Source organism: Diorhabda sublineata, chromosome 10 (assembly GCF_026230105.1).
Source record: "Diorhabda sublineata isolate icDioSubl1.1 chromosome 10, icDioSubl1.1, whole genome shotgun sequence".
In the NCBI taxonomy this organism is placed as follows: Eukaryota; Metazoa; Arthropoda; class Insecta; order Coleoptera; family Chrysomelidae; genus Diorhabda; species Diorhabda sublineata.
Window position 1 is genome coordinate 10,901,600 of NC_079483.1, and position 13,688 is coordinate 10,915,287.

At 31.7% G+C, this 13,688-nt stretch overlaps 1 protein-coding gene across 2 annotated transcripts; it reads left to right on the plus strand.

Moving 5' to 3' along the window:
• Positions 1-652: 652 nt before the first annotated feature.
• On the plus strand, positions 653-10,843 carry LOC130449680 (regulator of chromosome condensation). Of its 2 annotated transcripts, none has more exons than XM_056787639.1 (8): positions 653-820; positions 876-973; positions 1,177-1,376; positions 2,882-3,064; positions 3,990-4,221; positions 5,600-5,749; positions 6,459-6,731; positions 7,279-10,843. In XM_056787639.1, exons 2-8 carry the CDS (start codon positions 901-903, stop codon positions 7,467-7,469), a joined length of 1,302 nt encoding a protein of 433 aa, XP_056643617.1. In that variant the 5' UTR covers positions 653-820; positions 876-900; the 3' UTR covers positions 7,470-10,843. The 2 variants fall into 2 exon arrangements, with proteins under 2 accessions (XP_056643617.1, XP_056643618.1); XM_056787640.1 differs by having other exon boundaries at positions 3,990-4,206.
• The last annotated feature ends 2,845 nt before the right edge of the window (positions 10,844-13,688 follow it).

The window sequence follows — 13,688 nt, forward strand, 5'->3', positions numbered from 1 at the left end:
AGCAAAAATTAGATCAAGTGGAGGAACATACAACAATGAATTTCGAAAGGTGAAAAAATCAATGACAACTGATTCTGGTGTTGATGAAATTTATAAGCCCAAGTCCCACTGGTATAATTTTGCTCAAGCCTTCCTTTCCAAAAACGAAGAATTTGAACTGCAAATTGCAAAAAGACTCGGAGTCCTCCAATTGCAATTCCCTCATCAGTGTTCCTGATGCATCTAATGTGTTCCTACTAATCCACTTTCTTACCCATACTCGCCTTTTTAATTTTTGCCTCAACTTCAAATTAATTAGTTCCTCTAATACATTCGCTACTGCAGTTACGAGCTCCGCCATTTCTGATAATAGTATGTCGCAACACAGGTGTTGGTACGTGTGAACCCTAGTGTCATAACGTCGAATTTCAAACGCTGTCTGCGTGATACTTGTCTAGGTTATTATTTTCAAAACAACAATATTATGATTGCATTGCAATATGACGGCGTTTTGGAAGTGCGCAGAACAGGTCAAAAATTGGTCTACGGAGAGAACATACCTTGTCTCTATTACACGATGCTTCGTACCTTCCTGATATATGACGACACTGTTGTTTTAAGTCGGTTGATACCAAAAACGGCTACAATGATTGATTGTCATGTTTCATTTATCGTATATGTCAAAAGTCAAAATACGTAACGGTTTTTGACATTATTGAAAACCGGTAGGTCATTAAGTTAAGAAAATATTGTATTTTATATGAATTTTCTATTTGAAGTGTATGTACAGCTCGCTTTCACAAACCTTAGTTAGGCTATTAAATCCGAATAAGTATTCTAAGTAAGTTGTAAATTTAAGTCTATCATTCACGTGCTACAAATTAAATAATTTTCAGTTTTCATTTCTTAGTTTAATAAAATATGGTTAATAAAAGACGCCGTTTGGTATCTAGTGATAAAAACGATCATGTTCCTAAAGCTAAAAGAGCCAAATGTAAGTATATTTTAATGTGACACTTTCTAGGTTATAAGATCTTGAACCTTGAAAAATTTTAAGCTCTGTTTCCTGTAGGTGTATAATTAATTCTTTGACCTATTAAAATAGATATTAGTTGGTTTCATATATTTGTATATCACTTAATATATATGTTTCTTGAAATCTATTGTTTATTTAATACACCTTAATTGTATTTTCAGTTACATTAGAAAGTGTTCGATTACCAGAATTAAATGTACAGGGTACAGTATTAGTCACTGGGGCTGGTGATGTTGGACAATTAGGTTTGGGTCCAGATGTTTTAGAGAAAAAACGTCCAGCCGCTGTTGAATTAGACTGTAAGATTGTGGATATATGTGCAGGAGGTATGCACACTGTTTGTTTAAGTAGTGAAGGAAAGGTAATCTATTATCAAATATTTAGATTCACATTAGAAAAATAGCAACTGTTAGATAAATTGTCTTCTGTATAATGCCGGTCATCGAATAGAGAAAATTTTTTCAAGGATGCTTTTTTTTGTAAAACCATAATCAGGCTTAAAACCCATCATCAAGAATTGTACAGAGTTGTACCAGAAAAGATAATTTTAGAAAAATTAATTAAGATGAATTTGTTGCTTCAAAGTTTTATTTGTAACCTGAAAACTAGAGTAAAAGTTACATAGCACTTTTTAGTTAGTTATAGAGCTAAAAAATCTTTGGGAGGAAAAGTTTTTAAGCCCATGTTTTGTTTTTTCTTGTTTTTGTTGACATAATATTAATACAAAACAGTGAATATTTTGACAGTAAAATAAACACACGGTCTTACATAAAAATCATAATATAAATAAAATCCACTTGAAATTATAGAATAAATGTAGGTTGTTATTGATGTTGTTCATCCTGAGGTTGGTCATGCAATGCATTTCCATTAGCTTCTTCCAATCTTCTTTTGATTTGATGGCACTTGTTACATTCAACTATTTCACATTCTTGGTGTGGTGAATGTATATACTTCTCAACTTTATACATAACATCTTCTTTGATGGCTTGAGCTTTATCTAAAGCTGGTTCTGTATTATTCAATTACTGTTTGGTGTTGTTGTAAACATTTAAAACAATTTCTCCTGGAGGTAATTTAACTGCGGGTACTTTAGATTTGATGTAATTGAAACCACCGCATAGAGCACAGTGTACTTTTTTAATGGAAGTTTGAAATTTTTCATCAGTTTTTCCAGATCCCCTGTTATACAAATAGTGTGTTTGGCAGTTGGAAGGGTTCAATGTGTGAATCTGTTGTATCCTTCACATTTTCTCAAATTCTACTAGCAGTCATAAAAGTTGAATATACAACCAGTAATCTGGAAACTCTATTCACAGATTTCGTACAAGCTGGATTTAATGCAAGCAGTGTATATCCAGAATAAATATCGTTATTAGACATTTTGATTTTAAATGTTTAAAAATATAACTTATATTTTCTTTAATTTATTAAAAACTACATAAAAGTTGTCCATCAATTAAAATATGGGCACAAAGTAGTATGCATGGATGTAATCTTAAAACAGTGTGACCATTCTTCTTGGCTATTTCATCTACTGGATATTCTTTGTCAATTATTTTTGTTTCTAAAACCGCAATGAGTTGCTTCTTTGTATAATTTTATTTAGGAATTTGAAGAGAATAATTTTTTGTATAATGTTGTTTATCTATACTTTTATATGATTCACTGATTCTGAAAATTAAACATTGTAATGCGGACCAGGCAAGTTGTTTACTATTCAGTTCGCAGTGGGGGTTTCTTGTCTTTTTTTTGTAAAAATAAGATTTTTGCTATTTAATGACTGGCATTATATATGTTTTTGTACTCCACATATATTTTTTTTTAAATTTTTCGAAAAATGTATGCATGTACTTATTTTTTAAGGTTTTTACATTTGGTTGTAATGATGAAGGTGCATTAGGTAGAGTGACGGAAGGTAAAGAAGATGCTGAATTTGAGGCAGGAGAAGTAGAACTACCTGGTAAAGTTGTACAAATATCAGCTGGAGATTCTCATACAGCTGCTTTATTAGAAGATGGACGTGTCTTTGCTTGGGGCACTTTTAGGGTAAATACAGTCATTTCATAGACATTCACTAATAAATACAGCTTCAATTTCAATATTATTTAAAGTGGATAATCACTACATAGAAAATATACTTTGGTTTTAGAAATTACATTAATTGTGGAAGATTTTTCTTGATTGTGAAAGTGATTTTGGAAGAATTAAGAGATATTTACATAAATGTGAAAGATTTTTGATAATACTGTCAACAAGTTTGGTTGCTTATAATGATTTTAAGGATAATAGATTTCCACCTTTCCTCATGTCGTGCCAATAGAACCCAAGGGTTTCTGAGCCATCTTGATATTTTTTCTCATATGAGAATGACACTCACGCACGGGTCTTTCCAGGTCTCCCGTTCTATTGGCATAACATGAAGAAATCTTTTCCAAAATACAGCAAGATGGAGGCTCATTAATGGTATGGGAAGGCTTCGGCCATAATGGTAAACCTGAATTTTCCCTCAGGTCATGTGAAGATATTTAGTTGTATCACAAATATTGAATTAAATATATATTAAAAGTTGTGTCCTAAATGATTTTTTATTTTTATTTTAACTTGAAATCTTATAAACTTGTTTGAGTTTACAAAAAAATCGTTTTAAAATGAGGCTATGTCAAATTTACTATATACAGTATCTCTTCGAGGGAGTGGTAACTCGATTACTGTATAAAAATTGAATTTATTTCATGTCCACGTCCATGTATAAGCGATCAACAAGTAGAATATGTCGTGCGCCCACACCTGAGAAGTTGTTACAGTTTGACCCACTTGTGGGCATGGGTCTTTAATGTGTTGATCCATCATCTTAAGGGTTATGGTTGTGATTTAAAACTTCTTTCCCAGAAAAGTTTATCGGTTTTAAAAAATATCTATATACGATATCGTTATTATAATACATTTATAGAATTTTTTTACTTAATTTTAGGATTCACATGGAAACATGGGAATGACATTGAATGGCAATGAAAAATTCCCTTTTGAAATTATAAAAGATGTTGTCATTAAAAAGATAGCGTCAGGTGCAGACCACATAGTATTTCTTACCAATCACGGAGAGGTATATACTTGTGGTTGTCCAGAACAAGGACAATTAGGAAGGACAACTGAAAGAGGAAGCAGTAGAAATGCTAGGAGTGGAATTGGTAAGGGGCAATTAGGTACGGAAGAAAGAATATTCAGTTTTATTCTGTGGTATTGGTGGTGGTTATTTTTTTTTGTCAATTTTTAACACTATTGGGATAATTCACAACATTTTGATTATGCATGCGATTGTTGAAAATTTTAAGGTTGCACAACTATAACTAATGCTTTTTAAAACATTAAATTTAATATCACATATCTAGCTATCAAAACTACTAACTATAACACTTATAACACTATAACACTATAACATATATATATATATATATATATATATATATATATATATATATATATATATATATATATATAATAGTTAATATTCAATTAAATTTGATTTTAAGTTCAATAAGGAAATCCTTAGATTTTTGATATTCAGTACGAAAGGTTCAATCCTCTTGAGTCTTCTCTCTATTCCTTCAATTTCAAGAAGCTGAATTACCTCAACATTGTTGTGTAGATGAAATCGTAGTTCATGACTCGTGATAAATTTCACTACAGTGAACTTAACAGTGTCTATATCCAGATCCAGATACAGTTTTGAATGTACCAAGGTAAATCCATGATGTTCCTTAGTACCTTGTTCTGAAATGTTTGAATGATTTGAAGTAGTTTGAATAGCTTAGTCCCATAGCTGAACATTATTTGACCAAATTGGCTTGAGGGTATGTTTATAAAGTATAATTTTGTTGTTGCTGTTCATCCTATCAACCAATACAGTGTTTCATATTTAATTCGCAGATGTTCTCTTTTCTTTTTGACGTGAGGTTTACAGTGAAGATTTCGAGATTTATACTTGAATATTTTGCTGTATTTGTGAATGAGTTTCAATTTTCATTTGTGTATATGGGTATGTGTTGTTGAATTCTATTGGTAAAGTTTACATGTATAGATTTGGATTCATTTACTTTAATCTTGACTGCTTTATTGTTCATAATTTTTATTTGGAACCCAGGTATAATATTACTGAATTCTTTGGCTTTTTACTTACCATTTGTTTATTTTTCGAGACTTCCTTAGGCGGAGTTATAGATGTATTTGTTGGCTTTCTTTTGTTGTCTTAATTTTTGAATGTTGTCCACTACGTTTCTCTTGCTAGTTCTTCTTATGTATGGTATTAAACTTTATGTTCCTCCTCATTTTTTTTCAGAGTCAGCTTCTATCTCTGCGTAACTTTTTTATATATAAGTCATCTGAAATTGTAGCTTGGTGATTTTTTGTAGTAAAGAATTTTTTTCCTCTTCTGCGTTTCTCCCATATAGGATTTGTTCATTTTGTTACTTTGGCGAAATTTTCTTTGAATAATGTATTGTTTCAGTGTTTGTAAAAACACTCAATATCAACTTTTTATTATGTTATATCTAAAGTAACTCATCAAAATACACTTTGTTTCAGCTAAGCTTTTGGATCCCTTACCAATTAATTTGAAACCAAGTTTGAAACTTCATTTTGACAATATATGGGCATCTAATTATGGAACATTCTGTAAAGTAGCCAATAGTGAAGATATTTATGTATTTGGACTGAATAACTACTATCAATTAGGTAAGACACATTATATAATCTAATTTAAATCAAATTAATCCTTATCAAACCTTTTTTTACTAACGACTCACTACTTTTGGATGATTTAAATCATGTAATTTTGGAATATAAAACCCCATCTATCATACAATTTGTATTGGTGAAGGACAAAAAGTAGTTATGACTGTTTGAAGTAACATGGAAGGGATTGTTCCAATGAACATACCCTGGGTGTTCTAGAACTCGATACTTTACTATCTGAAGGCCATGGGTGGCTCATGCACAATGGTTAACAATCCCTAACTTTTACAGAGATAACCTGCACAATCTAAAGATGGCAAAATTAATTTTTTAATAAAAAGGTACTCTTTGACTAACTCAATAAAATTTATAGTTTAGGTGATATGTAGAATTTTAGATCGTTGTTTTTCATGCATTAGATTCTGTTCCAAGAATGTTTGAATCTTTATAATTGAGTTTATGTTGTTTTGATATTTTGTGGTTCGTTAATGCATAAACGTCATTAAATTGTCTAAATAACCATTATTTCAATCGACTTGAGGTAAGTGTCCACCTGAGAGTAAGTCTCGAGAGTAAGTTCAAAAACTCGCTTATAACTTATTTATAGTTACTTTTGAGGACTTTTTTCAGAGCACAACTGATAGAATTTACTTTTTGAAGGACAAAAATGAACTATATCAAATAATTGACATACACGTTTCTGTTTTAGGTTTGAAACAGCCTGTTCCTTATTTCACACCGACCCTATCCAAAGACTTCTCCAAACATAATTGGCATACAATAAGTAGTGGACAACATCACACAATAGCATTAGACTTAGACGGAAATGTTTATGCTATAGGCAGAAAAGATTACGGAAGGTTAGGTTTGGGGAAAGGATGCGAAGATGCAGATGAATTGAAAATTGTTAACACTTTATCAGGAAAGAAGATAATCAATGTAGCATGTGGATCTGCTACATCATTTGCAGTTTCTGAAGAAGGTAATATAATAAATTGCACTTTTTGAGACTTTCTAATAAAATTTTAAATCGATTACAATATATGCACTTATTTTAGAACTTTCCAGATCATTCCAGAAATTTTTAGAACTTTCTAGAACATTCTCAATCAATTATAACAGTTGAACATATTTTATAACTTTCTAGACCATTCCAGAAATTTTGATATATTTTCAAAAGTACTGTCCTGGAGACCAAGGGGTATTTACCACCCCAAAAAATCGTATATACATATTAGAGGTTATGGATTATGTAAGGCTTTCGAGGCTGTCGTCCATTGTTTGAAAGTTTCTTAGACTATTAGGCTGTCGTCGAAAATAATTACTGCTAATTTGGCATGTTAAGTTCAGTCGGAGTAAAAGGCAACTTCTGAAGATACCAACTGCACAAAACATCAAGTAGCAGTATTTTTTTTTCGAATAAGGCATAACAACAATTCAATTCTGTACTCCGAATATTAATTAATTGAAATGTGTAAAATAACTGAAATATTTATTGAAAAGTTGACATAATTTCAATATATTTTTAGGTGATTTATTTGGTTGGGGAATGGGTACTAACGGCCAATTAGGAACAGGCGAAGAAGATGACTGTGAAGAACCCACCGTTATAAAAAGTAAACAGTTACAAGATAAAAAAGTGTTTAGAGTTAGTAGCGGAGGGCAACATACAGTAATTTTAGCTGCAAAAAATGAGGCTAATGGACATGGAGACGTTTGAAAATAAATTTAATATTCCGAAAAATAACTCTGTGACTGCCAACGTCTTGGTATAATATAATTAATAGAAGTACAAATTTTTCAAGTACATAGTTAAATCTTAAATTTGATTTTTTTAGATATTTTTTCATACGTGACGTAGTAGTAGGCTCAGTTATTTTCCAGAATTATTTTGATATTGTGTTCAGGTTTGATGGTAATTTATGGGAGAAATAGTTACAAAAAGTAGAATTATTGAAAGTATTTTTTTTAAATTGCATAAATTTGTAATAATAATGTAGTAAAATATGTAACATGTAACATAAATCAAAATTTAGAATATTTTTTTTATAACTGACACAAGTTTTTTCCAAGACATACAGGGTGCTTCCAAATGTTAATAATGCCGATTTTCTTGTTTGTTTGTACATTTTTTTAACTATTTTATCCAACAAAATTAGTTGATTTATTTAGTTTAAAATTAGTTCTAAATGTTTTATTTCAGAATTTGTTTTGTTCATAATTTACGTTCAATTTTTTGGTCTTTTTCTTGACTTCTGATGATAATGTGTACTAACAATTGCTTTTCTAAATTTGTTTAATACACTTAACTATGTCAATTAAGTAATAAATTATTCTAAAACAAAATGTAAAAACATGTTTCATATAATAAATTATCCAAACTTCCAAAAGAAAAAGTTTATAAATATGCCCTTATTGGTTCCCAAATTAATAGACACCAATAAAATTTGTGTATAATAGATTAAACTTTGTTTTACATTTATTTCTAAAGTACTAAATAATTTTTCAAGTAGTTCATTGCGAAATAATTTAGGTTCAATTACTCAATTCACTTACAACATGATTATAGAATACTTTTACAAAATAGTCTGCGTTCTGATTCACAATTACAAAAAAATTATGAATCATGTTCTTAGAAACTTTCTAAATAGTTTGTTGCAATATAGTCTATGTTCGATTTCTCAATTACAATAAAATTTATCACAAATGTTCTCAGAACCTCTCTTGCAAGGTTAAGAATAATAGAAGGTTGGTGGCAATAACAAGTTGCGCAGTAGACAAGTGACGTCACCGGTTCTTCTTCAATTTAGTCTCAATAAAGTCGTTAGTTAGAAATATATTAGTTTATATAGCCAAATCAGCAAGAGATAACACACATCCTCATAACTCGAACATAATGTTAGAGAGGTTCTGTTTGTCATAAAAATATGAACAAAACAAAAATGTAAACATAGTGACGTAGCTGGTGTTCTAGCAGCTGATCGTTTGTTTATAAAAACATGCGGATGTCACCAATCTTCTATTCTTCTAGTAACATTGCTCTCTTGCCACAACAGTTTTTGCTGATTCCCAATATTTTGTTTACTTCTGTCTTATTTGTTGATTAAATTGATTTTTTTCGTTTCGTTCGATTTCAATATCCGCTTCAAGTTTCTCTATCAATTTCGATAGCCTCTCAATTCGGAATTCGTTTTGCTTAGATCTTCAATCATCTTGTGCTCCAAAATAGTTGAAGCGTTCTAATGGGCTCAATAGTTGTAGCTTTCATCTTCTGTTACCTTACCATATATCTTCGAACGGCTGATTGATATAATTTTTTTTACCTTTTGTTAAAAAAATTGTAATCCCAGCTATACATCGTTTTGCTCGAGTTTGTATTACTAAAATAGAATGTCGTAGCCTCTAATACTGAATCTTACCGAACATATTTCAGTGCGTGCTCTTCTGATTTCTTTGCCAACCTTCTAACTATGACTCCTCGTACGTATCTTTATAACATTTCTGGAACCCACAGTTTTTACCGATTTTCAATATCTGTATCCGCTTCAAGTTTCTCGATCAATTTTGACAGCTACTTAATTCGGATTCGAAGATTTGTTAAGCGTTTTAACGTGCTCAATGGATGTAGCTTCAATCTTTAGTTACCTTACGAGATATCTTCGAATGGTTGATTGACATATAATTTTTCTTACCTTCTCTTTATTCTACCTATGAGTCAACCAATATTGAACGTGTTTTGGTATAACAATTTCCGCAATATTTTGTTTCAAACTCGAATTTGTATTACTAAATTAGCCTTTAATACTGAATCCTCTTGAGTCACCACCGAACATATTTTTGTAATGCTTCTCTAAGCACGTGCTTTAAGAATTCTTCAGCCTTTTAACTATGACTCCTCTTCTGTATCGTTGCATTAGAGATGCCGATTTTCGATTTTCAAATATTTCTTTCTGCAGATAAACATCCATACAGTCTTCTGCATCATAATACAACACTTACAGTTTATCTGCTCCAAGTTTTTCTAACTAAGCCGCTTAGCCGGCTCATAAGAATATCATCGTCTGACCAAACAGGGAACTTTGATGCATTTTTTAAAAATATCTTCACAAATTTTTTTTACTATCATCTATTTTTACAAAACACTCGATGACAATAAAAGAAATCAATATACGTCCAATTACTAGGGAAACTTTCCGAAGATAGCTAGATAGTTTCACGTACACTGCAAGCTCGGAGCTATTGGTCAATTCTCTTCGGCTCGTATTCAAATGCCGCTTTTGATTCGTTCGGTTTTATACAATGCACGTAATTTGGAGTTGTGGCGTTTAGGGTATTCATAAGTTTATTAAGGGAATCTCTAAATTGTGAACTATCTGACTGTACGTATTTTCTGCGCACTCAGTATCAGTTTGGCTGAAATAATTTTGAGCTTAGTTCTTGGAAGTGCCAATTTCTGAGTTTCAGGATTAACTAATTCATTTGAGCTACATCTTATTACAATTATCTGTTCTTCTGTTAGAGTATCTCCATTTTTCTCTAAAAACCCGTTACTTTTCTGCATTTTAAACTTTACATTTCATCACGTTGTGCTTGAAATATCATAAATTTAAATACACTAATTCACGACGTTATGTATTAAAATTTATACTGTTTACAAAGGGTAGCTGCTACAATTGTAGGCACGCATGATCAACGCTCAGAGACGAAATAAAATTAGACAAGGTGTAACTAGCAACAATGAGTTACTTGTTATATTTTACCAATTTTTAGTATAGGGAAGGTTTATATATATTTTTTCAATAAATATTTTCTGTTTGTTTTTAAAACAACTAGTAAAATAAGAATGAGTTACCTAATTGTCGAGATAAATATATTGGATGTATATTTTGTAATAGACTGTTTTTTAAATAATGTTACTACATAAATAAGGAACATTAAGCTGGAAATGTTTTTTAGTGTCCCACTAATAATTGTTCATGTTTTTTGTAATGTATTTTTTTTGTATTTCGTTAAAATTTTCGTCAAGATGTTTCTTATTTTTGTTTACAAGAGACTGTCTGAATTTTTTTGTTAATAAATAAATCATATCCCATATTTAGTTTATTTTAAATTTATTACTACATCTTAAAATTTATAAGGATTTCGATCGTGTTGATCATAATACTTTAATTATTGCCACGGTTTCAGGGGAACACCTCTCGCATGATTCAAGTCATACCTTATTAACAGAAGTTAGCTTGTAAGGGTTGATACAACGATGTCTTCTTGCAAGTGAATAGAATTTGGATTACCTCAAGCCTCAGTACTAGCCCTGTTTATCAACGACATTGCCTATTTAGACATCAGACTAGTTTCTCTTGGAGCAACCCTGATCTAACTGCACTTCATAAGACCATATCTAGTAACCTAATAACCCTTAAATCATGATGTGATTCTAATCTTTTGTTTTTCAATGTTTTTAAAACTAAAATTTTATCATATAAAAATACACTGCAGCTTTTTGTATTGAATACTACCACCATTAAAAAGTTGAGTTCCTCCTGTTTTGTGCTGAGATCAGTTTCCAAAGAACTAAACTTATCTACCTCTATCTAACAGCTTATTAAATCAACGCCATCATGGCATCATGGACGATCTGGAGTGCCGTTGGTGCATGGAGTAGGACGAAACCGCAGACCACGTCATCTATGAGTGACCTGCACTTATAGGAGCGCTTGAAACACTTCGGCAAGCTTCACAGCTTACCTAATGACATCAAAGTGTTCAAGCAAAAGCGCCTAATCGGTTTTTTAAAAGATATCTGCTTTTGGTAACGTCAATTCGAGCACAACAGGCCTATATGCTCAACGGCCCCTTTGCCGTCCACATTGTAACTATGAACACGCTTATTATGCCCTTATTGAGTCGCATATCCATGCTTAGTGTTGCACGAAGACTTTGTTTAAGAATTTGGCCGAAAGACCTACACGTTAGAGCGATTTTTCTATGAGTCCTAAGCACGCTCTTACATAGAAACATATGTAAGTCCGTGGTCCGACGAGTAGAGCCAATATGCTAATAAGTGAATGAATAATTATATTTTGGAAGGAAATACCATAACATAAAGATAATAAAAAGTGTATAAAGAATAGAAGAGAACGTGATAAACGATAGGATTTATAGAAAATGAAACAAAATATAAGAACTGAGACATGATTTATTATGTCAAAGTGAAAGGTTGTACAATGGTGATGACTTCCTGAAGTATCTTTATAGGTCTAACATAATATTGGCAGAATTTGGTAGTAGTATGAAGATTGCGGACATATAAAGCAATGAGCTAAATTAGCGTCAAAAATATTTTTCGATAATAACGAATTAAACAGTTTTCTTAAAAAAATTAGAATTGATTTCTCGATAGGCTTAATTATTTGAGAACTAGCTTTTACCCGCGGCTTCGCTCGCATTGAAGCCATTATAGTATCAGAGATCATTGCAATAGAGATAATTTAATCAATATGATAACTATATTTTATTGCTCGGCTAGGATTATCAATTTTCAAAAATTACAACATACCCGTACCATTAAGTTTAAAAAACTTTTTTGAAATACAACAATAAACGTTAAAAGAATTAGTTAGCCACGTGAGACGCCAGAACGTGCTGTGAATGATACTTTTGGGACTAATACATATCTTTTTGTGAACTTCGTATACGAATTGATTACATTTTCGCCAAATTCACACTTATAAGTTCTAAAGTAGGTAAAACCAAGGAACTATCGTTTGAAACACGTGCATAAATCGCAAGTCTTCTTAAGGCCGCTTGACATGATGCAATATAACGTGCAATGCAATGTAATCAAGAATATTTCTTGATTAGAAGCATGCGCAGATGAGGTTCATCTGATTGCTTCATGTAAGATCTTGACCATATCGGTTTTGTGCCATTTTTTCTGGCGTGAAAATTGCAATCTAGTTACTTTTGGGTTAACAGATCAGCTAACTTTCGTAAAACTTAGCTTTGTTATTTGTATTCTAAAATGGTACAAAATATTGGATAAAATTTGAGGTTAGGAATTTGTTTACTGTTTACAGAGACTTTCATGCAATTTCTTAGACATTGTATTGTATAATGTCAAACGGCCTTTAGTCTAGGCGAAAGTAACCGTTCCATTGCTGCCGAATTAGAAATATCTCAACGTACTATGTATTGATCAGTGAAAGTAATCGACGCCTGTCGAGCTCAGAGATCGCAGCTCAGATCAATCAACCTATGGATCTGCTTTTAAGTACTTCTACGATGTAAAGGAGATTGAGAGAAGCTGGCGTTTGTAGAACCACAAGAGGTTACAGTGGGCTAAAGAATATAAAACTTGGACTCGTGAGGCGGCCCCTAGATAATCAATTTTACTGCGCAATATTACGAATTGTGCAATATTATTGACCGTTTAGGGTTAATATTGAAGCTTGCACAATGATTGAACAAAAGTTTGCGTGAGTTTAATTTTTATTGCACCATATTTTTCCATTGCATTGTGTAGGGTCAGTATTGCACAATATTTTATAATATGTGCTTTATCTTGACGAGGAGTACACGCGCGCGTGCATAATGGCAGAAAAAGAGATTGAAAAAGTTGAGAAAAGAGAGTTTATCGTCGAATGTATCCAATTGTACAGAGAATTGCCATCTTTGCGGAATGTCAAGACTGTGATAAAAAAGGGATGCTTACGAAACATTGTTGTCTAAATTCAAAGAGATGTTTCCACGGGCAAGCAAAGATGATGTGAAGAAAAAATTCAATTCTTTGAGTACTAACTGCCGGAAGGAGCTTAAGAAACATCTCCAGTCGATGAAATCCGGATCTAGTACAGACAACATATCTACTTTGTGGAATTATAATGAAATGTTTTTTTACACGATCAGGAATCCGCATTGGATTCATAGTCTAGTATGGATA